The sequence below is a fragment of the Acomys minous genome (genome assembly GCF_964271855.1).
Source record: "Acomys minous genome assembly, chromosome: 9".
Lineage (NCBI taxonomy): Eukaryota > Metazoa > Chordata > Mammalia > Rodentia > Muridae > Acomys > Acomys minous.
The window spans coordinates 39,623,496-39,636,415 of NC_140490.1; the positions used below are offsets into that span (position 1 = coordinate 39,623,496).

Sequence of the window (12,920 nt, forward strand, 5' to 3'; positions counted from 1 at the left end):
TAATGTAATGCTTTCTAGTCGCCAAGGTTACGTGATGGGTGTTTTGTAAATCCTTTTCTAGAGAGTTGTTCCAGCTGGGTTTTCAAATGTTCTGGCATTAAACAATCAGATTTTCTTTCTGAAGTTAGCTTTACATTTTCTTTTTAATCCCATTTTATTTATTTAGCCTGCGCATGTGTGTGTACAAGGACACTGACAGGTGGCCGCAGTGTGACGTGTGGCGAGGCCAGAGGACAACTTGGAAAAGTCAGCTCTCCCCTTCCACCATGTGGGTTCTGGGGATCAAACTCAGGTCATAAGACTTGGCAGCAGGCGCCAGTACCCACTGAGCCATCCTGCCTGCCAAGTTATCAGGTCTTTAACTATCTCCCTCATCTTTGCTTCCCCTTCTTCTTTTTATTGTCACGTGAAGAAAGTCTTTTTAACTACTTTTAAGAGTCTGGCTCTGGGCTTTGTTGTTGCTTTCTTGGGGTGCACAGTTGAATCTGTTTCCTATTCCGTTAATTTCTGCTTTTAGTTTTCCTGTTTCCTTCTCCTGTTTTTGGTTTGGATTTATTCTGCTGCTCTTCCTCCAACACTGCAGCTCATTACTTTCTTCTCTTCCTCCTCCAGCCTCACCACTGCCCCCTCCTCTTCTTCCTTTTCTTTCTAGAGTTGGAAATCAACCGCGGGGCTTGAGCACACTAGGGATGTGACCTCTGCTCCTGAGCTAGCCTCTCATTTAAAGCGTGTGTGTATAATGTACACATGTGTTCATGTATGTGGTGTGTGTGTGTGTGTGTGTGTGTGTGTGTGTGTGTGTGTGTGTACCGCTATGGCTAACTTACTGCTCACTACTTTTTGAAGTAAAATATAATTCATCTACCATAAAATTCCCAATTTTAAAGTAGAGCATTCAGAGTCTTATGTTTTATTGGTTCAGGATACTTATTGCCTTTGCGGTAAAGTACATGACGTGAAGTTTGCCAGCCTAAGGTGCACACACTGTGTTCTTACAACCATCATCTCCAGCTCCAGAACCGCCAGCCTGCCTTCCGCAGTGGTCACACTACTTTGGAGTCTCCTGAGAATGTACAAGGTTCTGGTCTCTGCATAGTTGCAAACACTTGTTTCCTATTTTTCTTGGTTTTACAATAGCCATCCTAATGGGTATGACATCACATGTCAGTGTGGGTTTGATTGGCATTTCCTTCGTAGCTGGTGATGGTGACAGAACTGTATACTTACTGGCCATATGTGCTATCTTCTTCGAGAAACAGCTATTTAACTGTGCAAGTCCTTCATTCCTCTTTGATGATAGTGTTCTTAAACTGTAGAAATTTTTTATATTGTTCGTGTGTGTGTGTGTGTGTGTGTGTGTGTGTGTGTGTGTGTGTGTGTGTGTAAATTTGAGTTTATTCTTAAATTGACTTGATTTTTTGGATGTTTTTGTTTTCGTTTAGTTGGTGGTGGTGGCTTGGTTTTTGTTTTGTTTTCTTTTGGGGGGGTTGTTTGTTTGACAAGGTCTCATTCCAGGCTGGCCTCAAACTAACCATGTAGCCATGATGACCTTGATGACCTTGAACTTCTGATTCTCCAGTCCCTTTGTCCTAAGTGCTGGGGTTCCAGGCAAGCATCAGGCAGGCCCAGTTTTATGAGTTACTGGAACCGAACCCAGGGTTTTGTGCATTCTATGCAAGCACCCTAACAACTGAGCTATTCCTGGCTGTCTCTTTGAACACTATTGCAAATAGGGTTTTCTTGATTTCCTTTTTAGAGTAATAATTAGCAATATTTAAAAGTATGACTGACTTTTGTTGTTTATTCTATCTCACAACTTTATGGAATTTGTTTAAGAGCCACACACACCTGTGTGTGTGTGTGTGTGTGTGTGTGTGTGTGTGTGTATGTGTGTGTGTGTGTGTGTGTGTCTGTCTGTCTGTCTGCCTGCCTGTCTGTCTTACTATCATATAAGTCAACTGGAAATAGATATGTTTACTGTTTTTCTTTTCCTGCATAATTACTCTGGCTAAAACTTCAAGTACAATGTTGAATATGGTAAAAAGCTGTCAATTTTATTCTTAACCTTTACAGTGAATTATATCTAGTTTTTAATATTAAGTATGATGATAGCTGTGATTTTTTTCTTGCTGTCCTTAATTTTTTAGTTATTTATATTTGCTTAATGTATATGAATGTTTTATCTGCCTGTATGTCTACCAACTGTGCACCACATATGTTCCTGGTGGCCACAGACATCAGAAGAGGATTTGGGATCCTTTGTACCTGGAGATACAGGTGATTGTGAGCTGACCTGGATCTTCTGAAAAAGCAGAAAGTGCTCTTAATCACCCATAATGCCTTTTATTCTAAGGAATTTTCCTTCAGTGCCTAATTTGTTAAATGCTTTTAGTTTGCTTGCTTTGCTAAAAATGTTGATTAAATCAAGTGCCAATCAATGCTTTTTTCTGCATCAGTGGAAAGGTTGTGTGGATCACTCCTTATCTGTCGGTCAATTATGCTGATTAGTTGTGTAACTGAGCATTAAACTCAGTGCTAACCACATCCCCTACCCCTGAGCTGCACCCACAGCTGAGGGGTTGTTGTTGTTGTTGTTGTTGTTGTTGTTTTAACAAATCATTTTTGTCCCAGTTGGTCATGGTGTATGCTGTGGGTCTAGTCTGATTACATCGGCGACGACCTTTGCATCCTTGGCCATAAGTGATATTTGTCTGTAGGTTCTATTTCCTGTGTGCCCAAGTCTTGCCTTAGGCACCAGCTGGCCCAGGGATGAGCTCACAAACACCCATCTTCATTTACTCTTTTGGCAGCTTCAGAAAGTCTGGCGTTGATGATGAGCAGGCGTTCGTTGCTCTTTGCTGACTCAGTCTGTCACAGGCCTGTTTGGGAAGGTCCGCTTCCTGCTCCTTCTAAAGTCAGTTTGTCAGTGCGCATGTTATCCATTTTCCTTATTTAATCTGTTGGCATACAATTATCTATCTATTCTTCTCTAATCCTTTTCCTTTCTCTAATATTGGTAGTAATGACTCAATTTTCACTTCTGACGGCAATTTGAATCATTGTTCAAAATAGCTAAACTTTTATCAATTTTTCTACCCTTTTCAAAGCACTAACTTTTAATTTTTATTTTACTCTAACCTTTAAAAAAAAAAAAACTTCCTGCTGGGCGGTGGTGGCACATGCCTTTGATCCCAGCACTTGGGAGGCAGAGGCAGAAACAGGCGAATCGCTGTGAGTTCAAGGCCAGCCTGGTCTACAAAGTGAGTCCAGGACAGCCAAGGCTACACAGAGAAACCCTGTCTCAAAACAAAACAAAACAAAACAAAACCTTCCTTCCACTTGTTTGGGTTTGGTCTTCTCTTCTCTTTCCTTGAGGTGAAGCTAGGTGTGGCTAAGCTCTCTTCTGACACGATTATGCACAGACGTGAGCTTCCTTAGGGCACTACTTTCACTGTGTCCTATAAGTCTATGTTGTGTTTCTTTTTTCACTCATCCAAAAATATTTTCTCATTTCCCTGTGCTTTCCTCTTTGACCTACTGGTTTAAAATTGTGTGAATTTATACATACTGGACACTTTTTTAAGTTTACTTTTTAAAATCTTCTTACATTTATATTGTATATTAAACATATTTTATATTCTGTCCCTTTCCATTAATCCTCTTTGTTCCCCTAGAAACTTCAGTTCTACTTTAATCTATCCACACATGATTACTTGTGACTTTGTGTCTAGGAAGTACAAATGAGAGAACACACTCACTAGTTCTTTGTGAGAATGGCTTAACTCACTTCATCTTATTGTCCCCAGTTGCACCCATTTTCCCACAAAGAATATAATTTCATTCTTTACATGGAAAAGGACCTCATTGTGTATATATACATTTTCCTTATTCATTCCTCTGCTGTTGGTTCTATAATTCAGCTATTTCCAATAGTGTGTGTGTGTGTGTGTGTGTTTGTGTGGAGACCAAAGACTGATGATAAGAGTCTTCCCCAGTCACTCTCCACTTTTTATAGTAAGGCAGAGTTTCTTACTGATACAGCTAGTCTAACTAGCCATCTTGCTCCGGGCATCCCTGTCTCTGCCTCCCAATTATTGGGACTACAGACAAACCACTACCCCTGCACAGCATTGGTGTGGATGGGCGAACCAAACTCTAGCCCGCACACTGGTGTGGAAAGTTTTAGGCACTGGGCTATGTCCCCCACCTCTGTCATTTGTTAAAGATGCTATCTCTTCTCCAGCGGCTGTTTTTGCTGTAAGGAATCAGGTGGCTGCAGCTACATGTGTTCATGCCTGGCTCTGCTGTTCTGTTGACTTACTGGTTGTGGTGGTCTCTATGCCGGACCATACTGTGTTTGTTTCTGTGGCTCTGCAATACAACTCAAAGCAGGTACGGGGAAAGGCTCCAACATTACTCTTTTTGCTCAAAATTGCTTTGGTAGTTTGGTTATTTGTGGTTTCATATTAATCCTAGAGTTGAGGGTTTTTTCCTATTTTTGTGAAGAATGACACTGTGGTTTTAATGAAAATCATGCTGGCTTTTTACACGGCTTCTTTTTTTTTTCTTCACAGCTTCTTTTAAGACATTTTCACCACATGGCCTTTCCAGTGCACAAGCACGGGATCTGTCCAAAGTCTTCGATTTATTTCTTCAGTGTTTCAAGTTTTCCAGTACATTTTTATTACACTTCCTATAATGTGTATGGGTGCATTACAGAGCACACACTCCTGTTTGCACATGTGTGTGGATGCACATGTGTGAGTAGTGTGGGGGGGTACATGTACACATGTGCACGCGCATGGGTAAGTGTGTGTGCATGCACGTGGGTGGATGTGTGTGTGTACAGGCACAGTGAGCATGTGGTGGTCAGAGGGCAACTTGCAGGAGCCTCTTCTTTCCTCTCACCATGAAAGAGTGAGCGAGGTCATCAGACGAGGCAGCAGAAGCCTTCATTCCCTCAACCTACAAGGCTTTGGTGGGAGTGGGGCAGTTTTTGCTGTGTTTCGATGCAACTCTGAAGGGGATTGGCCTCTCATCTCCCTCGGCGTATTTCTGTCATTGGTGGATATGAAGGCTGCTGACTTGTGCTTTGGTTTTGTACGCTGCCGTTAAGGGTTCTGGGATCTCTTGCATGCAGAGACTCATCACCTCTCATCAGAGATGCCGGCGCTCTCTGCATCTCCTTCCTTTGCTTCTCTTGTCTTACTGCTCTAACTAAGATGTGCAGAGCACTGGGTAAGAGTAAAGAATGTGTCTTTAGAGGGACATTCAGTTTTTCCCAACTTAGTATACCGTTAGCTGAAGGTTTGTTCTATATAGCCTTTGATACACTGACACATTGCTGCCTCCTATTTCTAATCTTCTCAGGGCTTTTATCATGAAGGGATCTGGGGTTTTCTCAAAAGGCTTTTCTGCTTCTGTGAAGAGGTCACATGATTCCTGTCCCTGGGTCCATCTGCACTTGCTGAGCCACCCCTGCACCTGTGTAACAAAGCCAGCTTTAGCACGGTCAGTCGTCTCGATTGTTCTTAGTCTCGGTTGGCGGAGCTCAGTGGCAACTGTTCTTCGTCTCTTTCTCTCACGTGTATCTAGGTGGCCCTGGCTTCACAACAAGCCGATAGCGCCTGCTCTTCCCGTGTGGAGGCTGGAGAGCTAGCTCGTCTTGAAAGGACTGATGGGATTCACAGTGAATCCTTTGGACCTGCACGGTTTTAGTTTAGATGTTGGGGGTTTTTTTTTTGTTTTTTTGTTTTGTTTTGTTTTTTAGTTTAGATGTTTTTCTTGCTGTTTCAACTTCACTGTTGTAGATCCAGCAAAATTATGTATCCAAGGGAAATGATGTAGTTACATTTTTTAAATATCTTAAGGAGCTGCTGCAAAGATGTCTCTTAACTATTTGCATGTCTGGTTCCTTCATGTGAAAAAAATTAATTTAAATAAAGATAAGTTCTTTTTTATTTCTTTCCCTATTTCTCAAAGAATTGACAAATCTAACTAGATGACCTACAGGCATGTGCATGGCTTGTGATGGGGTCACTAATAGATCAGCAGTTTAGTCTCAAGACCAGAAATGACAGTATTTGCACTAATTTCTTAGAAAGATAAATATACATGCACAGTGCTTCCCCTATGAGGAACAGAATCAGTTCAGTCAGAGGATTTGTTCACTGTGGTCTTCAACCTTCAGTCTGTAATATTCATCATAATATTTCGGTTACCTGTGCTTACTGGCGTATGAAGTTCAATGAAAGACGGTTTTCACTGTCAAAAACAAGTTGTTAGTTTTCATTTAATTTTGGTAGGATCTAGAGATTCCTTCATTTCTTTTAGATTTTCCAACTTAGTGGAATATCAGTTTTTTTAAGGTATATCCTAAACATTTTCTCCATTGCATTAGTATTGTTGTAATGGTTCCTTTTCCTCTCTGCTGGGCCCTCTTTTTCTGGTTTGAACCTGCAGCTTTTTCAATCTTGCTTATATTTTCAAAGAAGCAACTGTTTGCTTGCTACTTTATCCCATTTTATTTACTTTTATTTCACTAAGTTCTGTCCTGATCATAATTATTTCTTCCAGTTACCGATTTTAGGTTTCACTTGTTCTTGTTTTCCCAAGGCCCCAAGTTGTGTCAAGTAAGTAATTTGTTTGGAACCTAATTTCTCCTTTTATTTTCAGAGGGTTTGCATGTGCATGGGTCAATAGCCATGGATGCCTGTGGGAGTCACAGGAGATCTGTATGGGTCTGTTCTTTCCTTCCACCCTCCTGTGGCTCCAGGAACTGAAGCCAGGATCCCAGGCTGGTGGGACAAGCACTTCTGCCTGTGAGCCATCTCACTGGCTCATGCAACTTCGTAATACAGGTACTTACAGCTGTAGCTTTTCCTCTTAGGACTGCTTCATTCATTCCACAGGTGTGATGCGATAAGATTCTAGGAATGCTTTTATCTCCTTCTTTGGTTCTTCAAGGACCCAGTCATTGTTCAAGAGTGGGCTGTTTAAGCTCCATGACTTTCCCTTGCTGTTGCTCTGTAGTTTTATTTCCCATTGTGGTCAGATAAAATGCAGGTGGTTGTTTTAATCTTCCCATAGTCAACAAGACTTTGTTCTTTATAATAGAAACCCTTGTCTATATCCCCAGGATAATTTAGTATCTACCATTAAACTTTTTTAAATCCCCCATTCATTTTTTTAAGTGGTTTATCTGGTAAGGACTCCAAGCAGGATGGGTGGATCAGTGGTAAGGAGCACTGCAGAGGATCTGAGTCCATTCCCCAGCACACACATTAGGTGGCTCAAAGCTGTCTGTCACTCCAGACCTGGGGACCTGATACCCTCTTCTGGCCTCCATGGGCAGCAACATATATACACAGACATACAGAGAGGTGTACACATAAACAAACGACAAATCTTCTTTTAAAAAACCCGAGCGTGTGACTGAAGAACATTCCAGTCTACATTCTGAAGCATGCTCCTCCTTTCTTCCCCATTTCTTGGCAACAGGCAGCTGGTTCCAAAAGACTGAAAGATTCAGGTTTCTCCCAAGCAAGGCTGCCGGCGCCACCCTTCCATAGTCAGTACCTCATGTCTGCTGGCTTTGTGTGGCTGCTCAGTGCCCAGATCCGTCGCTTCACCAGAGCTGAAGTGTGTGACCTGCTGTCAGTTCTTTCTAATGTATAAACTGAAACACTGTATAGAAATATCATGCATCGTGTGAATCAAACACTCGGGAGGCTGAGGCAAAAGAATCTCGAGTTTGGAGCCAACCTGGGCTGCAGAGCACAAACAAACAAGTAAACATAAAACAGCAAAACTGCCGGGAACTGTAGTGTGAGGAGGCATGCAGTAGATCACTCCTTAAGGTCAGGGTTCACAGCAGGAATACCGGTCAAGCTTGACTCTTGCCTGTAACCTGCATTTCAAGAGTAAGACATAGCTCCTCGCCTCTTTGGCCTCGCCTCAGTCTTTGAGGATTTAGCACTAACCATCGTACTTGTTACCCTCGGACTTCACATTGTCCCCTCTTCAGCCAGCAGAAGTGTCCCCCCAAGTTACCTCCTGCGTCCTTTTACCATGAGCACAGTAAACTCTGACAACTTGCTTACAGGGTAGATGACAAGAGACCATCAGGCTGGTGGATCTGGACCCAGGGAGCCCTGCACAAACTCTTACACCAACCAAAGACAATGCATGCAGTAAACCTAGATCCCCTATTTGACCGGTTCCCCTTGGTGGGGAGGCCCAGTGGCACACAGAGGAAGGGGAAGCAGGCTATCCAGATGAGACCTGATTGGTTGTAGTCACATGGCACTGAAAGAGGTCCCCTCCTGTCAGAGGTCCAGGGGAGGGGAATAGGGCCGAAGAGGGACGGAGGGTGGTAATGGGAAGATACAAGTGAAGGGATAACAATCGGGTTGTAATCTGAATAAATTATATATATTAAACAAATAACAACAACAAAAAAGACTAAGACCCTAAGCTGAGGAAAGAGAGTATAGAACATCCACCCAGGGGAAGAGGTCAAATAGGGGGCACCAGAGTTCATGTCAGAGTCAGTCCCTGCTCTCCACACAGCTGTGGAGAATGCGCTGTTCATTGGCTAGGTCTAAACAGGGGCTATGGGTTTACTGCATGCATTGTCCTTGGTTGGTTTGTTTTTGTTTTTTTGTTTGTTTGTTTTTGGCTTTTCAAGACAGGGTTTCTCTGTGTAGCCTTGGCTGTCCTGGACTCCCTTTGTAGACTAGGCTGGTCTCTAACTCACAGTGATCTACCTGCCTCTGCCTCCTGAGTGCTAGGATTAAAGGCGTGTGCCACCACATCCAGTGTCCTTAGTTGGTTTAACAGTTTGTGCAGGCCCCCCTGGGTCCAGATCCACCAGCCTTGATGGTCTTCTTGTAGGGTTCCTGGACCCTCTGGGTCCTTCTATTTCCCCATTCTCCCATACTTGTCTCACCTAGAGTCCCAATAGTAAGTCTTAGCGTCTATCCCAATCCCTTGCTGAGTGAAGCCTCTCAGAAGACATCCATGTTGGGCTAGTATCCAATTATAAGTGAGTCTATACCATGTGTATCTTTCTGGGTCTGGGTTAACTCCCTTAGGATGATCATTTCTAGTTCCACTCATTTGCCTGCAAAGTTCAAGCTTTCCTTGTTTTTAATAGCTGAGTAGTATTCCATAGTGTAAATGTACTACAGTTTCTTTATCCATTCTTTGACTGAGGGATATCTAGGTTGTTTCCAGATTCCAGCTATTACGAATAAGGCTGCTATAAACATGGTTGAACAAATGTCCTTGATGTGTGGTGGAGCATCTTTCGGGTTTATCCTAAGGAGTGGAATAGCTGGGTCTATTCCCAGTTTTCTGAGAGAGCACCAGATCAATTTCCAGAGTGGTTGTAGAAGTTTGCATTCCCACCTTGGCAATGAAGGAGTGTTCCCCTTTCTCCATGTCCTTACCAGCATGTGCTGTCACTTGAGTTTTTTATCTTGGCCATTCTGATGGGTGTAAGATGGAATCTCAGAGTCATTTTGATTTGCATTTCTCTGATGACTAAGGATACTGAGCATTTCTTTGTTTCTCAGCCATTCGATATTCCTCTGTTGAGAATTGTTTAGTTCTGAGCCCCATTTCTTTCTTTCTTTCTTTCTTCCTTCCTTTCTTTCTTTCTTTCTTTCTTTTTTCTCCCCGAGACAGGATTTCTCTGTGTAGGCTTGGCTGGACTAGCTTTGTAGAGCAGGCTGGCCTCGAACTCACAGTGATCTGCCTGCCTCTGCCTCCCAAGTACTGGAATTAAAGACATATGCCACCACACAAAGCCTGAGCCCCATTTCTCAATTGGGTTATTTGGTGTGGTGGTGTTTAATTTCTTAAGGTCTTCATATATTTTGGTTATTAGCCCTTTGTCAGATGTAGGGTTGGTAAAGATCTTTTCCCAGTCTGTAGGCTGTTGCTTTGTTCTGTTGACAGTGTCTTCTGCCTTACAGAAGCTTCTCAGCCTCATGAGGTCCCATTTATTACTTGTTGACCTTAGAGCCTGGGTTGTTGGTGTTCCTTCCCAAAATTTTTTATCACTTACATTTTTGGAGTTTTTTTTTTTTAATTCCTCCATTTAATTCAAGATAACATCTGCGTATTTAACCGTATGCTCTACTTTAGCCTTCCTTTTATTTGGGCTCTAATTGTTTCCTGGGTTTTGTCACCTCGCCTCCGTTCCTTCCTACACCTCAGACCACCTCCAGCAATGTCTTTTTTTATCTGTGTATCTCTAGCTTGCTAAATCTTACTCCAGTTCTCCTAAGTGCACTGCCCTTTGGAGGGAGCCCTGCAGGGGTGGAGCACTCCAACCCCTTCAGAGATGACAGAGAACTGTCTGCACTTGCTCACTACAGGCATAGGAGACACAATTCTTGCTGTGGCTAGCTAGCCCCACAGCAGCCCATCCCACTTTCCCCTAGCAGCCCTCTGCTTCCTCCCCACGGGGACTGACACTAATTTCATCAGAAATGCTGCCCATGAGACTCAGGTGTGACATCCAGTTTCTCCGTTTATGAGTAAGAGAGAATCCTGGGAGATTTACCAACCACATATCCACTGTTTCTTCCACTACTATCTGATGCTACCACGGAGGTCAAAGGTCTCTACAATTGTTTCTATAGATAATTTCTTACAGCAAAATGCCTTTGGGATATTTTAACATTTTCAGAAATGAAGAAGGCAAAGTAGGATAATTTGCTCACCTCAAAGACTCGGAATATTCTGTACTTTATGTTATAATTCGTCCCCAAGACCATGAAAAGAGCATTGGTGGTGACTGTGCTGATCATCAGCACCTGGAAGAAACGGCTTTTCACGACCTTCATGAAGAAAGCCTGGCACTCCCGATCCTTCCTCCTGCCAAAGGATGAGCGAGTGAGACACACGGTTACCACAGGCAGCCTGATTCCCACTCTGCTGCTCCCCTCTGAGGGCCGAGGGATTGCTCTTATCACACTGTGAAAAGAAGTGTACTGAAACCCATAAACAGAGTGACCCCCTGAGACACAGAGGGTCAGAACAGCCTGTCCCTGCCAGATCCCTCTCCCTGAACTCCTGAAAAAGAGTGGTCACTACTACTCAGGCTAAGGAAAAGGAACACACAGCCAACTCATGACAGTACAAATGGCATTGGGGAGACACAAAGTAATACCTTTATGGTTTTGTTTATAAAAATCAGTCAGAACTTCCACATAACATTTCATGCCCACAAAAGAGAACCATGACGGGACATTTTTCTTAAGGAACAGGGGAACCTACATTGAACAGTTTTGATACAAAACAAAACAAAACAAACAAACAAAACTAGAACTGTTCATGTCCTCTTTCCTACCCAGACTCTAGCCCAGAAGAACACAACATGAAATGCACACAGTGACTTTAGCTCAGCACGTGACCCCAGGACTGTTTATAGTGATGAGAACTTGAAAACTATTTTAAAATCTAACAGAAAGAGCCAGTTTCAGGCTGGAGAGATGGTCCCAGTTAAGGCATTACCGCCAAGCCCAACAACTTGAGTTCAATCCCCAAGACCTACAAGATAGATCCCAAAAGTTGCCCTCTCACCTCCACACAGGTGTCAGGGCTGTGGATGCCCTTAACATACAAAAGCAAACAAACAATTTTTCTAAGAGACTGGTCAAGTAAACTGTGGAATACAGCCCCATGAAATACGAATCCTAAAGTAGGCCTGTGCGTTTTCTCATGGCTTAGACGATTGATTAGGATCTGATGAAGAACAAAGCATAAAAGCAAAGCAAGCCTTAACATTCTTATTTCAAAAAGATTTCATTAGTGTGCAAAGACACCGGAAAAACTACTCAGTGGGAACAACAGTACCAGAATGACAGGGTGTGCTGCGAGCAGGGAGGCCACAGGCATTCTTTTTCTTACTTATTTACACTGATCTGTGCTTTGAAAGTTTTCTTAGAGAGTAGTATGTTTTTCCTGCTATCTGTAACAAAGGGATACATTCTCTTACAGGTAAATACACACACACACACACACAAAATTTAATTGTGTGTGGCATCCTGTACCTGGGGCCCCATGCCTACTCAGGAAGCAGAGGCAGAAAGATCATTTGAACCTACGACACGGTGAGGCCTTCATCTTTTTTTTTTTTTTTTTTTTTTTTTTTTTGGTAGCCTTGGCTGTCCTGGACTTGCTTTGTAGACCAGGCTGGCCTTGAACTCACAGCAACCCACCTGCCTCTGCCTCCCGAGTGCTGGGGCTAAAGGCGCGCGCCACCACGCCTGGCTGGAGGCCTTCATCTTAAGACACAAAGCACAGGGGAAGCTGAAGCACTTTCTGGCCTCTGTGGCACCACACATACAGGCAGTGCACATACAAGCATGCAGGCACTCACATAACACACGCAACAAAAACAAAAACAAGCTAACAACAAAAAAACATATATTTTATAGTCTACAACAGGATGTATACTTTTCATTATATGATTTGAAATAGGTCCTGTAGCTTAAAAAAAAAAGATTTTTAAAAAACTCTTCAAATTTTCTAATACTTTAATAGAAAAACAGCACTGGTTCCAATTCAGAGTCCAGTTGAGGAGCAGATGTGCTGCCCCCACCCCCCAGAGACCCCAGCGTGTCTGAGGCTCGCTCTTCTATCTGGGGGTGCACACAAGAACCTGTGAGAGAGACGGGGTGAGTTCTGGTGCCCTGTCCCCAGGCTGGCCTGCACACATCTCCTAATCATGGAGGTAAGGCTACTTACTTCACTTTCTTGATCTTCGCGTGCAGCGCTTCCGAAACAGTGCCAAACAGTGAGCCGGAGGCAATTCGTATGGATTCGTGGTGAAAGAACTGAGACATTGCCCCAACTTTTCAATCCTTGCTTCTAGGATACAACCAAAAACCCTCTGCCTAAGGGTT

The 12,920-nt window shown here is 43.1% G+C and overlaps 1 protein-coding gene across 2 annotated transcripts in view; it reads right to left on the minus strand.

Annotated features, from left to right (window-relative positions):
• The window catches only part of CATSPER3 (cation channel sperm associated 3), a 75,075-nt gene that overhangs the window by 10,963 nt on the left and 51,192 nt on the right, over positions 1 to 12,920 (minus strand). Inside the window, exons 1-2 of one of the 2 annotated variants that reach the window (XM_084795805.1) lie at positions 12,763 to 12,897; positions 10,734 to 10,887 (exon numbers count right to left, since the gene is read on the minus strand). In XM_084795805.1, the coding sequence (XP_084651931.1) occupies positions 10,734 to 10,887; positions 12,763 to 12,860 (252 nt within the window). In that variant the 5' untranslated portion in view covers positions 12,861 to 12,897. Of the gene's footprint in view, positions 1 to 10,733; positions 10,888 to 12,762; positions 12,898 to 12,920 lie in introns of those variants that run through there. The other variant, XM_084795806.1, reaches the window with a different exon arrangement.